General features: G+C 37.5%; 1 protein-coding gene across 8 annotated transcripts in view; it reads right to left on the reverse strand.

The window, feature by feature from the left end:
• NBN (nibrin) overlaps nt 1-15,965 on the reverse strand; it is a 47,784-nt gene extending 31,819 nt beyond the window's left edge. For 2 of the 8 annotated variants that reach the window (XM_019803861.2, XM_034668282.1), the window contains exons 1-5: nt 15,801-15,965; nt 13,761-13,891; nt 12,478-12,626; nt 11,657-11,816; nt 9,193-9,296 (exon numbers count right to left, since the gene is read on the reverse strand). In XM_019803861.2, coding sequence (XP_019659420.1) covers nt 9,193-9,296; nt 11,657-11,816; nt 12,478-12,626; nt 13,761-13,891; nt 15,801-15,837 — 581 coding nt within the window. In that variant the 5' untranslated portion in view covers nt 15,838-15,965. Of the gene's footprint in view, nt 1-9,192; nt 9,297-11,656; nt 11,817-12,477; nt 12,627-13,760; nt 13,892-14,805; nt 14,868-14,924; nt 15,239-15,800 lie in introns of those variants that run through there. The other 6 variants (XM_034668281.1, XM_034668279.1, XM_034668280.1 and 3 more) reach the window with 6 other exon arrangements.
• Between the last annotated feature and the right edge of the window lie 6,501 nt (nt 15,966-22,466).

The raw sequence follows: 22,466 nt of genomic DNA on the forward strand, positions 1-22,466 counted from the left end.
AACTTGTGCTTCCTGAGAACCAATGTGTGTTAACAATGTTCACACCCAACTCTATGAACTACTATTTTAAGTGCTTTATTAGATATCCCTTTGGAGAAACTCAGGAAATTTTAAAACTTAAAATATTTGTCAATTTAAATAAAATTTCCAAAGTGAGACTAGAAAACACAATCTTTTGGGGCACCTGGGTGCCTCAGCTCATTAAGCATCTGACTCTTGATTTCAGCTCAAAAGTCAGGATCTTGGGGTTGTGGAAGCATCAGACTCTGTGTTGGGTGTGGAGCCTGCTTGGATTCTCTCTCTTCCTTTCTCCCCCCATCAAAAACACAATCTTTAAGCTCTTTAACATAGTGCTACAAGAACATCTTAATCATCCATGAAGGTGAGGGAAAAGAATAAAATACATAAAATCAACAGAAAATTCTTAAGCCTCACATCAGTCCAGTTTCAACTTTCTGTATGATCAAATCTTTTGCTACGGCAATAGTGATCAGTCTTTCAGTTTAACTCTCTACCTTCAAGTAAAAATTACTAATTACTAATGCTCATGGATAAGAAAACTCAACACTGTCAAGATGTCAGTTCTTCCCAACTTGATCTATAGACTAAATGTAATATCCCAATTAAACCCCCAGCAAGTTATTTTGTGGATACTGACAAACTGATTCTAAAGTTTATATGAGATGCAAAAGACCTAGAACAGCCAACATAATATTAAGGAAGAACAAAGTTGGAGTACTAATATGACCCAAATTCAAGATTTACTATAAAGCTACAGTAATCAAGAAAGTCTGGTATTATGGGGGGAAAAAAAACAGACAAAAGAGAATAGAGTGCGCAGAAACAGACTAATATAAATAGAGTCAACTAATCTTGAACAAAGGAACAAAGGCAGTACAACGGAGCTCAGACAGTGTTTTCAACAAATGATGATGATACTGGATACTGGACATTCACATGCAAAAAAATCAATCTAGACACAGACCTCACAGTGTTCACAAAAATTAACTCAAAATGCATCACAGACCTAAAGTAAAATGCTAAACTATAATACTCCTAGAAGATAGTACAAATAACACAGAAGAAAATCTAGGTGACCTTTATTATGGCAGTGACATTTTAGATACAACATCGGGCATGATCTATGAAGTAATTATAAGCTAGACTTCATTAAAATTTAAAACTGCTAAAAAAAGTATTTTAAACTTCTGCTCTGTGAAAGGCAATGTCAAGAAAATGAGATGACGTACCAGAAAGTGGGAGAAAGTATTTGCAAAAGACACATCTGATAAAGGACCGTTACCCAAAATATACAAAGAACTCTCAAAATTCAACAGTAAGAAAACAAACAACCTGATTAAAAAATGGGCCAAAATCCTGTAGCAACTTCTTGCTAGACACATCTCCAGAGGCAAGGGAAACAAAAGCAAAAAATGAACTACTGAGACTTCATCAGGATAAAAAGCTTTTTGCACAGCAAAGGAAACAACAACACTAAAAGGCAACCTAGGGAATGGAAGAAGATATTTGCAAATGTCTTATCAGAGATCCAGTATCCAAAATATATAAAGAACTTATTAAACTCAACACCCCAAAAAACAAAAAATCCAATCAAGAAATGGGCAGAAGACATGAACAGACATTTCTCCAAAGAAGACACACAAATGGCTAACAGATGCATGAAAAAATGCTCAACATCACTCCTCACCAGGAAAACACAAATCAAAAGCACAACGATACCATCTCACACTGGTTAGAATGGCTAAAATTAACAACTCGAGAAACAACAGATGTCTGCAAGGACGCAGAAAAAGGGGAACCCTCTTACACTCTTAGTGGGAATGCAAACTGGTGCAGCCACTCTGGAAAACAGTACGGAGGTTCCTCAAAAAGTTAAAAATAAAACTACCCTACAACCCACAATTGCACTATTAGGTATTTATCCAAAGGATACAAAAATGGTGATTCAAAGGGACACATGCACCCCAATGTTTATAGCAGCAATGTCCACAATAGCCAAAATATGAAGAGCCCAGATGTCCAGACAGATGAATGGATAAAGATGTGATACACACACACACACACACACACACACACACACACAATGGAGTATTCCTCAGCCATCCAAAAGAATGAAATCTTGCCATTTGCAATGACATGCATGAAACTACAGAGTATTATGCTAAGTGATGTAAATCAGAGAAAGACAAATACCGTATGATCTCATTCATATGTGGAATTTAAGAAACAAAACAGATGGAACATACGGGAGGAGAAGAAATATAAAATGAGATAAAAACAGAAAGGGAGGCAAACTGTAAGAGTCTCTTTGCTATAAGAAACAAACTGAGGGTTACTGGAGGGGAAGGGGGTAGGTGGGGGGATGGGGTAACTGAGCAAAGGGCATTAAGGAGGGCACTTGTAATGAGCACTGGGTGTTATATGCAACAAATGAATCACTAAATTCTATCCCTGAAACTAATAATACAATATACGTTAACTAAATTGAATTTAAGAATTTTTTTTAAAAAGGGCCAAAATATTAACAGCTACCTCACCAAAGAAATATACAGATAACAAGCTCAAGATGCTCAATACATCACGTTATCAGGAAAAAGCAAATTAGAACAAGACACTATTACACATGTATTAGAATGGCCAAAACCCAGAACACAAACACCAAAAGCTTGTGAGAACATGGAATGACAGGAACTTCATTCACTGCTGGTGAGAATGCAAAATGGTAAAGCCACTTCGGAAGACAGTATGGCACTTTCTCACAAAACACATTCCTCCTGTATGATGCAGCAACTGCACTCCCTGGTATGTATCCATAAGAACTGAAAAGTTGTCCATACTAAAACCTGCAATGAATGTGAATAGCAGCTTTATTCTTAATTGCCATAACTTAGAAGCAACCAAGATATCCTTCAGTAGGTGAACGGATAAATAAACCTTAGTACATTCAAACAATGCAATATTACTCAGCACTAAAAAGAAATGAGCTACCAAGCTATGAAGACATGGAGAAACTTTAAATGCATGTTACTAAGTGAGAAAAGCCACTCTGAAAAGGCTACCTACTATCTTATTCCAACTATATGATATTCTGGAAAAGGCAAAACTATGGAAAGCGTAAAAGTTCAGTGATGGCTGGGAGTTGGCAGAGTGGCAACGATGAATAGGTAGGGTACAGAGGGTTTTCAGGGCAGTGAAAATACTTAGTATGATACTATAATGATTGATACATGTCATTATATATTTATCCAAACCCACAGAATATACAACACCAAGAGTAAACCCTAATGTAAACTATGGAATTTGGGTGATTATTGTCAATGTAGGCTCATGCCATTTTGATGGAGGTACTCCTATGGGGGAGGCAATGCATGTGTGGAATCAGGAGGTATCTGGGAACCCTCTGTACCTTCCTCTCAATTTTGGTATGAACCTAAAGCTGCTCTAACAAAAAAAACATTAAATTAAAAAAGTTACTAGCATTATCATGGTGATGAGAAGGAAACAATATAGGAGAGGGGAAATTCAAAAACCTGGACAATTAGTCACTAAACAATCAAGACTTAGCTATCTGCAGACAGCAACAACCAATATGGTAAAAATATTTTGGTCATAAGGATCATCATTCCGTATTTTAGAACTAATTTTCTTACATTTTTTTCCCTTAGATTTCTCCTTGGCAACATATATATTTCACAAAGTTATTAGCTAAGTCATGATTAAACCACTACATCAATTTTTTTAAATTTTGATAACTGATTAAACCACAAATATATGTTTCAACCTGCTACAATGGATATTGTACATCTATTCTAAGACAGTCATTCCTAGAACCTGCAAAATGAGTTATCTGCAGGCAACAGCTGACCTAGTCAACAGGGTGAAATGCAACCCACTCCATTATTGTAATTTTCTAAATAACTGACTTTACAATTCTATTTATTTACTTTTAAAAACACAGAGAATAGTGGAAACTATTTTAACCATTAAAGTTAAGTCTATAATAAGAAAAGTTAGTGACAGAATATTAGTAAATATTCTTTCTAATTCATAAATAGGATAAATTTTTAGTATCTCTTTGAAAACCTTTTATCCACTTCTTTTTAATAAGAATTCTCCCATATTTCACACTTCTTTCAGTGTGAAAGGCAACTATCACTTCACTTACACACAAATGTTTAGTTCACGAATTTGTGTACATAGTACTGTTAACACCAGATAATGGAGCCAGTCCTAGGCAAAAACGTTGTGTAAATGTTTAACACATACATATAGCTGAATACATGTGAGTCTTACTGCCTTCCAATGACAATGAAATATGATTTTTAAATTACTTACACCACTATTAATCCCACTGTCATTCTTAATTTTGCCCCAAATAATAGTTTACTATACCCAGAGAGCAGTTAATTATAGTTTAGTTCAATGAAGAGTGAACATCTGTTAAACCTTAAATCAGGTTCCTAAAGACAGGAGCATGATATATCCTTAGTTTTTCTTGATGGCACTAACAGAGTTCTAACTTTAATGTGTGTGATTTTTAATGTTTGGCTCTTCTACCAAGTGCCATTAGGGCAGAAACTGTAATGCTTTTTGGCTTATCACTATCACTTTTTGGCTTATCCTCAGATCTATCTTGCCTAATTCATGGTAGGCATTCAGAAATATTTGGTAATAAACTGACAGTACAAAATATAAATTAAAAATTCATCTAATAAATTAAAAGTAGACCAAAGTTTACATATCCTTTAATTCCCTTCAATATATAGATTGCAACATTAAAATTCTGGGACTGAAAAAATATATTTTGGTTTTCTTTTAAAAACAGTGGTAAATTTGAGCCACTCAGTAAGACCGATCTTGCAAAAAAATACATCGCTGCATTGGAAGAATCTAACCAAATGTTGAAGTCAGGTACACATGTGTATACAGATATATATACATATATATACATGCATATGTATGATAAAATTGATAATCCAGTGATAAATACTACAATACACTCTGAACTTTATATACCTAGACAAGCCTTTTTCTCTTTAATAGTGTAAGGATGAGAACAAGAAAAGAAACTAATAATAAATGTGAGGGAAACATCACTGAAAATCTGACGCTAAAATTCTGAAGCAATGTGTTCTGGAAGTTTTGAAGCACTTCTGAGGCTCCAGTGATTTGATAGCTAGTAAAAAATTTGGAAAAGAGTAAATTAACCTGGCAGAGACCAAGGTTAGAGGCACGTTGACTAAATAATAGGCTACTGCAAATAAAATCTCCAATTTCTATGATGAAAAAATTAAGACCTTTTTTGGCACACTTATATAGAAACTTTGAGAGCTACAAATAATGTTTTATTATATAATAATTAGTACATATAATTCACAAATTCTATAAAATATTAATCTAGAAACTTTTCCTATGTATATTTTACGACTTTTATTTAAATTCTTTTTATAATCTTCAATAAATTTCATCTTATTCAAAGCACATCATCTTAATTTCTGTCCCAAGATTTTTCAAATACAGAATTTTTTTCAATTCATCTAGAATTCTGGTCATGGAAACTGTATTTCAAGCCACAACATTCATTTGCCCAATATCTGGACAACAGTTTATTTCACTTGTCAGTCCTATAAGCATATGTTCATGGTTTGTATAAGAACTTATTATACTGCTTCATTCTGGTGATCTCTAAAAGGCCCAAATTACATTGACATTCATAACCTGTAAATATAAGGTTATATCGTCAGGAAAAAATTTCTGCTATATGTTAAATTTCTTTGCCTTGAATTTTGATTGATTACATACAGTTAACTCCATAAACTAGGACTGTTTCAGACTAATGTGTCTCTTGGGTCTGATACTTGATTACAAGCCAGTAAGTTAGCCTGTTCCTGTTTCTTGGATGTGGGCAGAAGACACAAGACTCCTGGATCAGAGACAAAGTGAGCAGTAAGCCTCAGCATATCTGTGGTAGATCTCCTTGACCAAGTCCTGCCGGGATGATATAAAAGGCACATACAGTAGGTTGTGTTACGTGAGAGAGGAACAAGGAACTCGAGAATCCACGCGATTCATAGCAAGCTATAAGCAGGCCTGCTCTTTGTCCCGAAAGGACACTATCTCTTCCCTTAAGGCTTTTCACTGCAAAACATGAGAAATGGCCTGGGTGTAGTCAGGGCCTGGCATTCTTGGCACATTCAACAAGTTGCATATGAATGCAAAGATTAACTTTCTCCCAACAGTGTTTTCCCAAAAACAATGCTTGTTATTTGAAATACAGTAATTGAGAGAGCACTCCACAATATAAAACTGTAAAAATTCAAAACAAAAGGCAACTCCTTCTCTTTTTTTAAGGGTTCATTTCTTTACATTCAGAAAATACACAGTATTTTAATGAGCTTCCTTTAATATTATCAAAATAAATATTTTAAATGGAGTCTTCTAAAAATGACTTCATGTACATTGGTATTTTGATGACAGTTTACACAAATGAGATCTCACAAATCATGTCAGGTATATGAAGCTTAAACTCTGTCTTACCCCGTCTCTTGTTGACAGTGCAAAAATGAAGGCACAATTGCACTAAATAGAACTATACTTTTTGGGGCGCCTGGGTGGCACAGTGGTTAAGCGTAGGCCTTCGGCTCAGGGCATGATCCCGGCGTTATGGGATCGAGCCCCACATCAGGCTCCTCCACTAGGAGCCTGCTTCTTCCTCTCCCACTCCCCCTGCTTGTGTTCCCTCTCTCGCTGGCTGTCTCTATCTCTGTCAAATAAATAAATAAAAATCTTAAAAAAAAAAAAAAAAAAGAACTATACTTTTTGTTAGGTTAAAAATATCCTTTTTATTTTAAATAGTGATAATGCTTTTTCAGAACTACTTTTAGTTACATTTTATTAAAGAGCCATCACAATTTCATAAACTTTTTTTAACGCATCCTACTATTTAAATGTAATCTTTTTTCTATTTGATAGTTGAGTACATAGTCAAATAAGACTTCAACAAGGATATCAAAACGGATCCCAGTAAGTCTAACGAATCTATTAAGGCAAAAAACCATATGTTTTAACATAATATTAAAACATGATCATCAGTTGCCATTATCAAGCATGGGCTCATATAAATGCTTTTCATGGTGAAGACTGAATTAGAAGTTATTAAACAATCTTACAGCAGAGATGTTTTATTATAACCACCTAAGTTAATACAGTCATAAATTGAAGCCAGAAAAAATTATGCTGAACCTAAAGTCAAAAATAGACCCAAGTTAAACATACCAGGGAGTCTGAACAGTAAGTAGAAATCAATGACTAATTCTAAAACTTTTAAGACCATAAACACATATCATCAGTAGTAGAAACCTATCAGACCCCTCCACTCCCAAGTAATATAGGATTAACAATCGTTTATTATCTGTAGCAAGGGTCATTATTTACGGTATTTATTGGCTTCCATAGGGAGGATCATGAATAGGCTTCAGAGGAAGGTGTGATTCTGTTGAAATACTATGCAAGTTGGTAGTATGAAAGTGAAGTTTCTGGAGGAAAGACTAGTGTTTTCACATTCTCACAGGACTCTAGGATTCAAAAAAGGTTTACAATCATCCATTTTAAAATCTGAGGACCTCTTTCCAGAGTCCAAAAATATTACTTTATCAGTTAGCCTGAATATAAAACACAAGAAACCTCCCAAATGAAAAAAATAAAAACAAGAAGAAAAATCTGACTTTCAATTACTTTTAAAAACAGATACATATTATTAGGCATAAATAGCTCCCTCCCCACAAAAAAAAAAAAAAAGGCATTGGGCAAAACAGTTTATGACAGCCATTGATATTTCACAACTACCAATAAAATTCTTAACTTGCATGACATTTTAGATTTTTAAAGCCTCAAATATTCAAAGTTGTCCCACAGAGATTAAGATGAGCTTATAAATACAATCTACCTATTATGCCATATAGACTATAATCTACTGCCATATTTTAAGCAAACATGTTCTTATGCTAAGTTGGCTAAAAACACCCACCATTTTATACTCACAGCAATTTAACCATACAATCTGAAAATAAAAACCCAAACATCTTCCTCCTCAACCATAGCTTATACTACTTCAAAGCATCACAAATACTATACAGTAGACAGAGCCCTTAGTCTGGTGGTTCACAAATTTAGCAGAGCATCTAAAGTCATCATCACTCTATCGTCATAAAGCTATTGTGACTCTTACCTGGTATTATTGCAATTAGCAGCCTTTCCTGTAACGAGCACCTATTATAGTGCCAGGCAAAATGCTCAGACTTTGTATACTCTATTACTTAAAATAACTAATACTAATATTATTAAATATTTAAATATAGGACAGGTATTTGTCTCATTTTTCAAAAGAGGTAACTAATGCTCACAAGAAATAAGCTCCATTCCCAAGGCCACAGTGCTGTTAATATTCTGGCCCAGGACTATGTGACCCCAGAAAAGGACTGCTGCACCACACGATTCCAGGGGTCCTGCTTACATGATGCCTGGCACTGGAACATGTCGTCTTTTGACTGTACCTCTGTGCCATTTGCTGTCCTTCAATTTTTTTGTTTAAATATTGGTACATACGGGGGCACCTGAATGGCTCAATCGGTTAAGCACCTGCCTTCAGCTCAGGTTATGATCTCGTGGTCCTGGGATCCAGCTTCATGTCAGACTCCCTGCTCAGTGGGGAGTCTGCTTTTCCCTTTCCTTCTGCACCCCCCGCCGCCCCATGCTCTCTCTTTCTCTAATAAATAAATAAAATCTTTAAAAAAATAAATATCGGCACATATGTAACATCTGTTTCACTGAGATAAGGAACACCAACAAACCCTTCTTTTACATACTAACAACGACAACAACAAAAACTTTGTTAAAATGAACACTACACCCCAAAACAGTCATTAAAGAGGGAATCAACCTAAATAAAATCAGTGCTATCACATTCTGTTTGTCATATTATATTTAAAATACACAATACAGGAGCTTCCAGGTTGGTGCACACATGGAAGTGAGGGGAGAGTGGCGTGCCAGGAGAGAGCATGAAGCTCCTCGCCCTTTCCCCGTACCTGGCCTTGTGCATCTCTTCATCTGGTTGTTGGCTAGTATCCTTTAATAAATTGGTATAGGTTAAAAAAAAAATACAGGCTATACCTTTCAATTTGTGGAGGCTGTTTATTGGACTTAACTGCTTTAAGATATTCAGTAAAATACTCTGGCTTTACAATCGGACGTCCACAAATGAGTGCACATATTGTCTGGAAAGAAGAAAACATATGTGAATACAAATACTCACATGCTAGCTTTTCTTTAAAGAAAAGTTTTAAGTTAGAGACTACAAAGGGTCTTTTCTGTTTACTGTGTTTTTCCTTTCATTTCTCTAAATTTATAAAAGAGCCACAATCTATAAAATTGAATATCTGGTCACTACTGTTTTAGTATACAAATCTGTACATAATCATTTAATTTTAAGAAGCCACCGATTATAATTTTAATTTAAAAACTGCTTTGGGGAGGGAAGAACAATGTAACAATGTAAATAATTCAATTATTTACAATTCAAGTCAATGTAAATAAGTCAATTTTAAAGTGTATTCCACCAATTTAAAAGTTCTTAAAATCTTAAAAAGTAGATCTTAGAATTAGGTAATTTTAACAACTACCCTAGAGAAGACAATATCAAGAGATAAACATGAGCTATAAGATCTTTTCTGCCTTAATGCCTTTTGAACAGATTGTAACTATACAATAAAGTATTTTCAAGAAAGTAAATAAAGGAATAACTAGATGGGGTGAGGTAAAAGCTCAAAATAAGTACACAGAGATTGGGGTGTCGAAACTTCAACTAGCAAGTGAACTAAGCTACAAACATCAAGGAAAATGTACCACAAAATCTGAAAAAGATTAGAAAATACCACCTCTGGAGATGAAAATAAAGATTCAGCATAACCTTGGGAAATAATCCAATTGAAGAATTTCTAAGTATGCTTGTAATAACACGGGGTATTACTAAAATATGAGCAAGCAACGTAGGTGTCTCTCAAAACTGGAATCTGAATACAACAACCTCGAATGTGAGTGAAATAATTGGCCTCTGGCAGGAAGCAAGCTCCATGTGATCCTGGGTGAAAGATTCAAGTGCTCCATGCCTCAGTTTCCTCTTCAGAAAATAAAAGTTGCACTGAATGTTCCTTAAGTTTCCTTTTGGCTCTAACATTTAATGATTTTAGAAATATAAGGCAACCTGTACTTTTGGAAAATTTACCAAAAAAATAATGTAATAACTAGGTTTTCTTTTTTGGCACATGACTGATCAAGAATACTGAAAAATGATTGCTCTGCAAGTCCTTGCTGGTGCATATACAGTGACGCTCTAATATCCAGCGCCACTAGTATACCAGTCACTAGAATAGTGTGTACTCTGGTGAATGGACGCTACTTCCAAGTCTGTCACAGACTCAGTAAAATATCTCTCAAGACCATCTAACTGCTTTTACTCTTATTTCATATACACCAAGTGAGCGCATGATTACCTAATTTTCACTTCTCAGGTACCTTAGTATCTTTAAGGGGATTGTGTCGGAGTCCACACATAAATATCTGGTTACTATAAAGTTGCATCCCTACTACAAACTAATAAATGGACGTTTTGATTTATTAGCATAAATTAGTACTCAAGAGGCCAAGCACGCTGCTGAATTTATAAATTTCATAAGCTTGCAAAGATAGAACAATCCTTGATCAGAGATAACCCCACCAACATGCAAGTTTAACTTGAGATTCAATTTGAGCAGCAAGCCTTTCTCTATGACACCTGTTTAGCTGTAATATACATATTCTAATTATATTAGATATTAAAGGATTTATGTACCATTTAATAAAGGAATCTAAATATTTGTTGCTTTTCACTATAGATATTAACCTAAAACAATCTCACGTATCTATAGTCAACCTGCTTAAAAGGAGACGAATCACCTCCCAATGTCATTCTTCAATTAGCTTTGGATATAACCAAATCTGATGAAGATGCAGAATCTGAAAACATACCAAAATATACCACTGTTTTAATGAAGAGCCGGCATCTTCTAATGGTACATAGCTACATCTCTCTAGATGGTGAAGACACATTAAAGTAATAATAAACTGTAAGAACTTAAAAAGTCTTTTAAGGGCCTTATACCAAATAGAAACTTAGTAAGAGAGGATGAGACCATGAGATGAGCTGGAGGAAGACAACTTGATAGAAGGGACTAAAGATGCTAGCTTTGGAGACTGGCAGTGGACTTCAGGCACTTTGCCTTTAGACTGAAGATACCAATAATGCACTGTAATAAACTTATTGGTGAAAATATAATGTAAGTCATTTTGTAAATGCTAAATCAAAATCAAGTATAATTGTAAATGCTCTTGCTTGTCTCAAATAATAATGTTATCCGAAATGCAAATGCAATTCTAGCCTAAATGGTACACAAAGGCATAGGTTGACGTACATAAACCCACAACTAACAGTTCTGATAGTTTTAAAGTAAACGGCTTTAAAAATGTCTTATGTATAGTTGGTGAGTAAGCTTAAATTCACAGAACTTATTTTAACATAATAACATAACATTCAACCTACTTTAATGGTAACTTTGACTGATATCATGACAAGATGAGTACATTCTTCTGTCCAATTGTTCACAGTAAGTCCTCCAAGTTGTAATATAGCTTGATTTAAAGCAGTTTTCCCAGAAACATCTAAACAAGAAGAGCATGCAACCAAAGGCTCATATTCTACTCTGTAAATGAGAATAAGTTACATGAAGTTATATTATCATAGCTCCAGAGATGGCAACTTATATGACTTTAAGCTCACATCACATGCTATTACTTTATGTATTAATAAACTTTCTAATTTATGAAATTATCACTTCCTAAGTTTTGAGTTGCACTTAAGAAAAAACAATGATCGGGGGCACCTGGGTGGCACAGCGGTTAAGCGTCTGCCTTCGGCTCAGGGCGTGATCCCAGCGTTATGGGATCAAGCCCCACATCAGGCTCCTCCTCTATGAGCCTGCTTCTTCCTCTCCCACTCCCCCTGCTTGTGTTCCCTCTCTCACTGGCTGTCTCTATCTCTGTCAAATAAATAAATAAAATCTTTAAAAAAGAAAAGAAAAAACAATGATCGAAGTTAACATTTATACTTTCACTTATGTGAAATCAAACAAATGTAGCTCCTATCAAGGTTCTCAGTGACCATTCCAGCTCTTATTCACTCTCAGCACTGTCTGCGATTGACAAAATGCACTACCTACACGTGATGCAAAGTGCACTAATGTGCTAAGCAGGAACTAAATTGAATGGTTTTAAATTCATTATCCATAAATATCGTGTCCTTTAAAATTTAATCAGTGCAAAACAAACCCATCGATTTTTAATATCTATTTAAAAAATTCTTACCTGAATTTACTTTCAAACACTCCAAAAGTAACTCTATCCCCTGTCTTCAAAGCTTGGGAAAGGCCATTCTGCATTTTTTCCTCATTAACAAAGGTACCATACTTAGAATTATCTTTTATTGTCAATATAGGAGTCTCATCTGTTTGACTCTGAAACAAAAGAACAAAAAATCAATACAGTTGAAGTCTTACCACTCAGTAACTACAATTCCAGGGGAAAATAACTTTTTGAATAGGTAATTGGATAGATGGCTAACCTCCCAACATAGAAGGGCAACAGTTACTGTTTCGGTTGTGGGCACAGAATGAATGACCACTCAATTAGAAATTAATGGCAAATGTGTGAATTCCAGGATCACACCTCTTAGAACATGCATTTTCTTTATTTTTGTAAGTCAGTGCAGGTTTTTCTGACCCCTTAATTTCACACATTTGAGAATTTCTTTGCTTTTGATTAGTCTGTTTTATCCATGACAGCTTTGTCCTTAAGTTTTTTTTTTTACATTACCAAAATAACACAGTAAAAAAAAATGGTCCAATGAGAAAAGGCTAGAGTGTCTGACCTAAAGTAACAATTTTATTTTTCCTTTAGGAATTTCAACAATAATAATGTTCAATAATAATAATGTTCTTTTATACCTAAAGGAGTACAGACACAATGCTAAATATTGCTGGACAGATCCAGCATTTGTTGATATGTAGTCTGCTCAAAATAATGGGTTTTCTTACTATTACCAGTATTATCATGAGCACAGCCATTTATATACACTATTAATTTTACCACCAACTGCTGTGAAACAACTAACCAACCAAAACAAACTCAAAGCCATTCAAAGAACTGAGAGACATAAGCAACAGCCATTTTTCCTAATAAACCATTTCCCACTGTGAAAACCTACATTATATGGGAAATGCCTGTGTTCACACAGCTATGCAAACTCTTCAAAGCAGTAGTGTGACAGTCTGTTCACTGCTCTACTCCCAGGTTTGGCACAATGATGGACACACAGTAAGCACTTAAAATTCACTAAGTATAAATGTATACTACTTCCTTTGAGTTTCTAAATCACTATAACAGAGTAAAACACTGAAACAGAAACTTCAAATATCAAAACAAACAGCACCGTTACCACTACCAAAATAAAGTATTTAATTTTAACATAAAAAAACTAACACCTTTATGGAATTAAAAATCCTACAAACTCTCTCTTACATACATACCAAAGTAATCTTGTGATTTCAACCTCCTTACTTTAAGCTAGTGAAATAAAATTAGTAACATACCAGGTTGGTTACAGAAAAGTTAGCAGTTAACACAGCATGATTTCGACTGATTGACTGATCACCTTCAATTAGAATGCCACAGTTTTTCCTTCCAACAATGTATTCAACACCAGTCAGAAGTCTGAATGGTTCTATGAATTAAAAAAAAAAAAGTAAATGTATAGACACACACGTATATGTATACACAGGTACAGCAAATATTTAAGTAAAATATTTTTATTTTGCTTTTAAATGTTAATAATCAACTTCATATAAATCAAATTTGTGATTTCTAGTAAAGCCTCACTGAAAGACGCAAAAGACTATTTAAATAGATGGAAAGCTCTAGCATTTTCTAAAGAGAAAACAATACTGAAAAGTTTCAGTTAAGCGTCTGACTCGCGGTTTCGGCTCAGCTCATGATCTCAGGGTCATGATCTCCACGTCATGAGACTGAGCCCCATGTTGGGCTCGGTGCTCAGTGGAGTCGGCTTGGGATTCTCTCTTCCCCCGGTCTCTGCCTCCCATGCCACGCATGTGCCAGCTCGCTTGTGCTCTTGTCCTCTTTCAAATAAATATATCTTAAAAAGTCTCAATCCTTGCCCAAATTAACTTACACATTTTACACATTACCAAACAAAGCACAATAATATGTTTGGAACCTGATAAATAGATTTTAAAAATCCACTGGGAAAATATAATGTAAAAACCTGTAAAGAAAAATTTTAAATTTACCGCAACTTCCCCTACTAGATGGTAAACCATGCCATAAAGCTATAGTAATTAAAATATATGGTACTGAATCAGGAGTAAACAACATAGGTCAATGCAAGAAAAAAATGTTGAAAATCACGAATTGTTGTGTAACAGCATATTTGCTGGAGACGAGTAGTTTAGTTTAGTATGGGAGCCCACAAGTCCATCAGTGAAGTGGCAGGGTAATGAGGGCAGATAAACTAGACAAGTAGAAAGGCAAGCCATGTTTGGATATTTTGTTACTCAGAAACTCTTAGCCTAGAGTGGGCTGTTTCAAGAGGGAAAAAAATTGTGCCTTAGGTTTACTTACATTTTTTTCTAGAGGAATGGGCCCATAGTGTCTGTTCGATTCTGTAAAGAGGTCACAATCCCCTACAAATTAAGAATGCTGGCTGTTTATGATACAAGCATTTTCCTACTGTTACCTACCTCTCTCTACAGGAACTGAGAGCCAGCCACAGACCGCAACTGTTCCTGTAAAGGAACTAAATCCTGCTTCCCATCAACAGCTTAATGTTCTACATCCGCACTGCTCCAAGTCCTCAGGAATGCCTTATCTTTAGTCTTTTTACTATTTACTTTCCTAACCATTCGTTTGGCCCTCTTCATACACTGCTCCTTCGAGGTAGATCTTTTGCGGATCAGAATAATCTTCCTGAGGGCAAGACCTAATCAGAGGCTGTATCTGCTTATCAACTAGTAAGGACTTTGACCAATTAACAGGAGATAACCATCTGCCATTGCTGAAAGTGCAGAACAGGAAAAAAAAAAAGTACTTTCTCAGTTGTTCCGATTACAAAAAAGGGTTCTAAAACAAAACTGAAATTATGCCTTCTCTGTGGCTGCCATCTACACAACTCATCTCTGTGGTTTTTCAAAAAATTAATGTGCTCAAAACAAAGTCATCTACTGCCGTCGTGCGTCTAGCCTGGGATAACTTATTCTAGGTGTTTGGCCAAAAGCTTAAAACACTAGAGGACACAAAGATGGCCGGCCAAGACTCAATTCGGCGGGGCCTGTAAGCCAGTCAGCGCTGTGCCGCCGGACAAGCTGGTCCCCAACCACCGAGAACCTGGTGGGAGGTCGAGAGAGGGACGCGGCCGCTAAGGGAAGACAACGCGGTCCCTACACGCGATCGTACGGTTCGCGTGTCCCGTTTCCGCAGCCTCCCGGGGCGGGGACGAAGGCGGCGCCGGAAGGCGGAGAGAGGAAAGGGAACGGACCGGAAGCATCACTCCAGGACCCTCTGCCCAAGGCAGCTGCTCCGGGGAAAACAGTCCCGGGGCATCTCCCTTCCACCCTTACCTCGGGCCGGGCCCGCGGCGGGTAGCAGCGTCCACATGGGTCTAGATCCTGTGACTCCGGGCCGACTCGCGGAGGCGTAGCCGCAGCTGACCGACGTGCGCGGCCGCAGCTCCCGCAGTCGGCGTGGGCTCCCGAACGTGCGCGCTCCCGGGGGCTGGGGGGCCTAGGGAGAGGAGGGATAAGCAGGAGTGAGACGTGGGCTCCTGGTCGCCACCTGGTGGTTAAGGAAAGGAACAGCGCAACCTGTATTGAAATGTGTTGTATTAGGTTATGAAGTTATGGATCTGATTGGAAAGTGTTCAACAAATATACGATGAATTACGTTTTCTGATTGTGAATGGACATAATTTTTAAAATTAGTTATAAAGCAACGTAAGGAAATTTTCTAATTAAAGACATTAACATACTAGCCAATTATGTAATTTCCTGCATTTGCGATTTCTAAAAAAATTCAGTTATTCCTTTGTGTGCATCCTAATGATGGTAGTAATTATGACGAAGATAAAGATTTTACCCCAAGTCAACTCATTATTTTTGCTCTTCTCCAAACAGTAATCAACTTCTCCCAACCTCTCTATTTAATAATGTTACCCTTCCATCTAATCAGGAGCTAAACGCTGGGGAGTCTATACTTCCTTTTCATTTCTGCTTGTACCAAACTGGTCCAAGCTCTTCTCTTAATACTCCCGTAGACCCATAATCCTTCACCACCCATCTCCTGCATAATCCGTTCTACATCCTGTACAGCACAAAGTAAACACCCTAGAGCGTGCTTGTGATAATATAATTTCTGGTTTTCTCAAGCATTTGTAACGAGAAGAAAAAAGTGTTACTTTAAGAGGCAGGTTTATCAATCCCTGTTATAAACATAGATGCAAAAATCCTAAACACGAAATTAGCAAATGGAATCAGGTGGTTTATAAAAAGGATAATCATGACTAAGTGGGGCTTATTCCAGAAATGGAAGGGTGGGTGTTTGTGGTGGTGGTGGGGGGGAGCCCAATATAACTCATTAGAATAACAGGAAAAAAAAGGAAAATCATATGGTCAGCTTGGTAGTTGCAGAAAAAGAATTTGATAAAATTCAACATCTGCTTATGATAAAAACTCTCAGAAAAGTAGGAATAGCAGGAACATTCTGAATCTGATAAAGTGCATCTCTGAATAACAAGAGCTTACGTTATACTTAACGTAGATTATTGAATGTTTCCCCCTGACATCAGGAATGAAACAAGGACATATTTGCTATTACCACCTATTTTTAACATGATACTGGATGCTCCAGCCAATGCAGTAAAGGAGAAAAAGAAAAGGCATATAGATCAGAAAGAAAGAAATTACACCATCATTCACAAGATAAATGATTGTGCCCACCTAAAATCTAAAAGAATCTATTGACAAATTATTTGAATTAATAAGTGAATTTAATAAGGTCACTGGATACAATGATTATATATAAAATTAAATTGTATTCCAGAAAATAAATTAAAAATGACACATGAAATAGACAATCATAACAGCAACCAAAGTCCTCAAATACCTAGAAATAAATCTATCAAAAGATGTGATACAAAGTATTACTGACATCAAAACATTGACAGAAATTAAAATAAATCCTAAATAAATGCAGTTATAACATACCATGTTTATGGATTGTTCAGATGTCATTTCTCCCAAAACTGATCTATAAATTCAATGGAATTTTAATAATGTCCCAGAAGATTTTTGAATGGAAATTGATAATCAGATTCTAAAATATATATGGAAATTCAAAGGCTGAGGCTAGCCAAGATAATTTCAAAAACCAAAGCTGTAGTACTTATACTACCGGATACTAAGATACATTATAAGACTAAGGTCATTAAATCAGTGTCTTTTGGCAAAATTTTATCATCAAATGGGCAAATGGTCAAGAGAGACTAAAAAAGATCCACACATGTAGGGTGATTTGATTTTTTTAATTTTTATTTTTTTCCTACAAATACCACCTCCACATGTGGTAGAGTCACTCTAATTGGGGTTATTACTTGGTTGAATTGCAGTAGTCTATTGTTTATTTTCCAGGAACTGTTAGGTCTTTGGAGGGACGTGTATGGTGAATTAAATGGAGATACAGTGGGAACCAAAAGTGGCATTAATATCCACCATTCTCCTATATTGTTTTTATTTAATATATTGACTGTGCAATTTCAGAGGCTCCCCTTTCCCACTTTGATAACTCTTATCCCTTAGGCCAAGGAACTGATGTGAGTGTTATACTACCTATCAAGTATGTCTGTTTCAATGATACATTTATGACTGGGGAAATGACCACCACATAGGCCCATAGGCCCACATGGGTGCTTAATGGACCCGCTGTATCCCAGGTCTGGGCAAAAATTCCATTCATTATTTGGCTCCTTTATACCTCTACTGTACTTGGGGACCATAATAATACTCAGAATTCCTAGGTATCAATAATAATTGTGTCCAAAAATCTTCAACATGTTTAGACATTTTCTTTTCTTCAGCATATGGTTTTCCAAGGGGGTGGCCATAGGTCCCTTTGGGGGAAGAATTGGGGGGTGGGGTGGGGGTGGGAGAAGTCATTACCATATATTCTCACTACAGTGTTTCCGGGTCCACCCTCCTGGCATTCCTGCTTCTCCTTCAGCCACTAGGTTCTGGATTGCTGAACTGGTTCAAGCCAGGAAATTGGGGACGAGACTGAAACTTTTTTGGAGGGGGATTTTATTTATTTATTTGACAAAGAGAGACAGCCAGCGAGAGAGGGAACACAAGCAGGGGGAGTGGGAGAGGAAGAAGCAGGCTCCCAGCGGAGGGGCCTGATGTGGGGCTCCAGCCCAGAACTCCGGAATCGCGCTTGAGCTGAAGGCAGACGCTTAACGACTGAGCCACCCAGGTACCCTGAGACTGAAACCTTTTACTGAGGCTGCTGCTGTCAGCTTTGTGTTCATCCATCCTTTTTTGTTTTCATTGAGCACATTCTTGTTGGCTAGCTTCTATCTTTTCCCCTGGGGTGCCATATTCTATTAATCATCTTCACAGCTCTCTCTAGGTCAAGAGTGTTGACTGCCACTCCAATCTTGTCCTCTCAGTAGGACAGGTGTACCCTTCCGATGGTTAAGATTGTTTCAGGATTCTATTATCCTTGTTGCTATCTTTGAACCAAGTTTGGTGGCGGCATCTTTTATCATCAGCCATGACCCACACAGGAGAACCACCACTGAGCTTCTCAGTGATGGGGTACCCCACTCACCAGAAAATTCCTAGTCACTTTGATAAATGGAGAATCTGAATAAGAACTTTGTCATCTGATGGGATATCCAGCTTTACACAGGAGAGTCACTCTAACATGCCCATTTTCCTGAGCATTTTGCTCCCCTGCTTCCACCATCTGCCATGACAATTCTATTTCTCCTTCTCTCAGTGTGCATCAGCACTTTATGCAAGCTTCTAAGAGCCATCATGGAAGTATGATCGTCATATTTTCCAGGATCTTTACCAGGGCATTCATTCTTCTCTTTCTGATGAGTGCTCCCAAAGAAATAAACTCTCCCTTACTCAAATTCGTTTTCCATTGGCCTCTTATTCAGCATCCTCAGAATACAGTCCCAAAAGTATTCTCCTTGCTCCTGCTGGCACATGTTGATGACCCTACAACTCCTTTACTGTAAAGTCACATCTTCCCTCATCAGGCCAAGTCCTTCCCCAGCTGTGTTATGTTATCTTCGCCCTTTATTTTTTGGTTGCCAGAAGGGGAGATGGGGCAATGTCAAAGTAATAAAGGAAAAATTATCTGTTGCTTGGCAACAGGTCTGATAATCAGAACATAGACAAAAATTTGAAAAAGAGGGCACAATGCAGATAAAGTTTTAGACTGGTAGCAAATTGCTTACTATTCTATGCCCCCTGCTTCCTGTAGCTTACTGGCATCTGCTCTCACCCCCTTTTCTGTTGTAAACAAACACTGCTAGATTTTTTAAGTCTCCATGAAAACTTCCCTCTATGTTTTGCTTTAAATTAAACATGGCTCTCACCCTACATCAGTTTTTCGCTACTGGTTCTAGGATAGTTGCTTCACTGCCTCTCCCATAGTTATGGACCAATAGGATATTCACCATATTCTTTTGGCCAGGAGGATTACTCTTTCTCCCTAAACCCATACCTTCACTTTCCATGTCAGCGTCTTACTCTTCCCTGACTTGCAAAATCTCTCCTAGATAGGGTCGTTATGTGTGAATACCCACCCTTTCTGAATCCTGTTTCTGATACCTGTTGCATATATAGCCATGTCACTTGTCCATATTCATTCTCAATATTCATTGAGAAAATTGCCACCTGCATGAGAGCTTTCTGCTCCAACCCAACTCCTGCCATTATTCTCAAGTAACTGTAAGACACAAGAGGAAAACTCATTTTACCCATTGGGCTCACACTTCTTTGACTTTCTCAAATCTTTTGATTTTCACCTCTACTTCACACACACAACCTCTTCGATGGCCATCGTTTAGATCTTTCCATCACCAGAAACTTCCCCATGTTTAATATCCTACTTTCTGACTGGAGCTGCCTAGCCTTCTAGGTTTCTTATACACTCATTCCATAATACCTGCCTTTTAGCTTCATCCAGGTGTCTCGCCACTTGATCCCTACATTTTACCGAGGTGATCAGTCTCCTGTCCTCTGACATATTCGGGCTGGGTACCAGGATTGGAGCTTGAACTACTTTTACTCACAGCTCTGCTTTCAGTACTAGGAGCAGCTCTCAGAACTACTTTTAGTCTCAGAGCTCTCATCTCGATAGCTCACTTGTCTATGAGTCCTAAGAAGCCCCAGTCATGACCCAATTATACAACCACCCTCTATACTAAAGCTTCTGGATTAAAACTGCCTATCTTTTGAAAATGTGGAATCAATGAAAATTCATAAGCTCTAATATCAGTTGAACTATAGAACATGACTCATCAGTCCCACTTCCTGCTTTAAAAAAAAAATTCTCTGGGGAACCTGGATGGCTCTGTCAGTCAGTCAGCTGCCTTAGTCTCAGGTCATGATTCCAGGATCCTGGGAATCGGGCTCCCTGCTCAGTGTGGAGTCTGCTTCTCCCTCTCCCTCTGCCTGCCTCTCCTCTTGCTTGTGTACTCCCTCTCTCTCTTTCTTTCTCTCTCTCTCTGTGTCAAATAAATGAATGAATGAATGAATGAATGAATGAATAAATAAATAAAATCTTAAAAAAAAAAACCACCGATTCTCTGAAATCCTGAAGAGCTATTCCACACCTTTGCTAATATCTACTCAGATCTGGTCATCTCCTGGCCTCCTTCAAAGAATATGGTGTTGTATCTTACTGAGGTAATTCCTGTAAAGACTTCTTTATAATTTCTATCTTCTTCTGCCCTTATCCCCACCATAAGAGAAACTTCTTTTCTTTTAAAATCTATACCTACACCTCATCCTTACCTTCTTCTCTCTGGTTTCAGGATATGATTTGACCCTTCAGTTCAGGATCAATTCCTCCATTTGTGCTCAGTTTAAATCCATCCCCTCTCATCTATCCCAAGGCCTTGCTTTATCAGTTACCTCCTTCTCCTGCATATTTTCCATTTTTCTCTTTGATTCCTTCACCTTATCTTAAAAACATTTAAACGGCTATGTTGCAGATAAATCAATAGAACAGATTAGAAAACCCAGAAATGAACCCACAACGATATGGTCAACTAAACTTTGACAAAGTAGGAAATAATATACAATGGAAAAAAGACAGTCTCTTCAACAAATAGTGTGAAAAACTGGACAGCAACATGCGAAACAATGAAACTGGACCACTTTCTTACACCATACACAAACATAAGTTCAAAATGGATGAAAGACCTAAATATGAGACAGGAAACCATTAAAATCCTACAGGAGAACACAGGCAGTAACCTATTTGACATTGGCCATAGCAACTTCTTATTAGATAGGTCTGCTGAAGGAAGGGAAACAAAAGCAAAAATAAACTATTGGAACTTCATCAAAATAGAAAGCTTCTGCACAGAGAAGGAAACAATCAACAAAACTAAAAGGCAACCCAGGATGGGAGAAGAGGTTTGCAAATGACATATCTGATAAAAGGTTATTATCCAGAGTGCGCTTCGAGCCAACGGTTAGCGGGGAAGGAGGTTGATAGTGTCGAATTGGTTCAAGCAATATGGCAGATTAGATGTTCAGAGAAACCTCCTCTAGTGAAGAACTCAAATGCTGTATAAAATGTTAAAACAGCTTTTGAGGGAGAGGGAGTTAAGATGGCAGAGGAGTAGGGGACCCCTTTTTCAGCCGGTCCCCTGAGTAGAGCAGGATAGGTACCAGACCAGCCTGAACATCCACGGAATCAGCCTGAGACGCAGGAAGATACATCTGGATCTCTACAAAAACATCTCCAGCGCTGAGTATTGAGGTACGAAGCGGGGAGCCGTGAAACTGCGCACAGAAATCAGAAGATAAATGGAAGGGGGAGGAAGCCGCCACGTTTGGGCGCCGGGAAGTGGTAGCCACCTGCACGGGGGAGCAGGCAGACTCGCGGACCGGCACCCGCGAGACAGTGGACTGAAACCGTGAGCCGGGAGCGCGCACCACCAGACTTCGCATGGAACTCCGGTGTGCTCACTGGATCCAGACTGAGAC

The sequence above is a fragment of the Ailuropoda melanoleuca genome, chromosome 9 (assembly GCF_002007445.2).
Source record: "Ailuropoda melanoleuca isolate Jingjing chromosome 9, ASM200744v2, whole genome shotgun sequence".
In the NCBI taxonomy this organism is placed as follows: domain Eukaryota; kingdom Metazoa; phylum Chordata; class Mammalia; order Carnivora; family Ursidae; genus Ailuropoda; species Ailuropoda melanoleuca.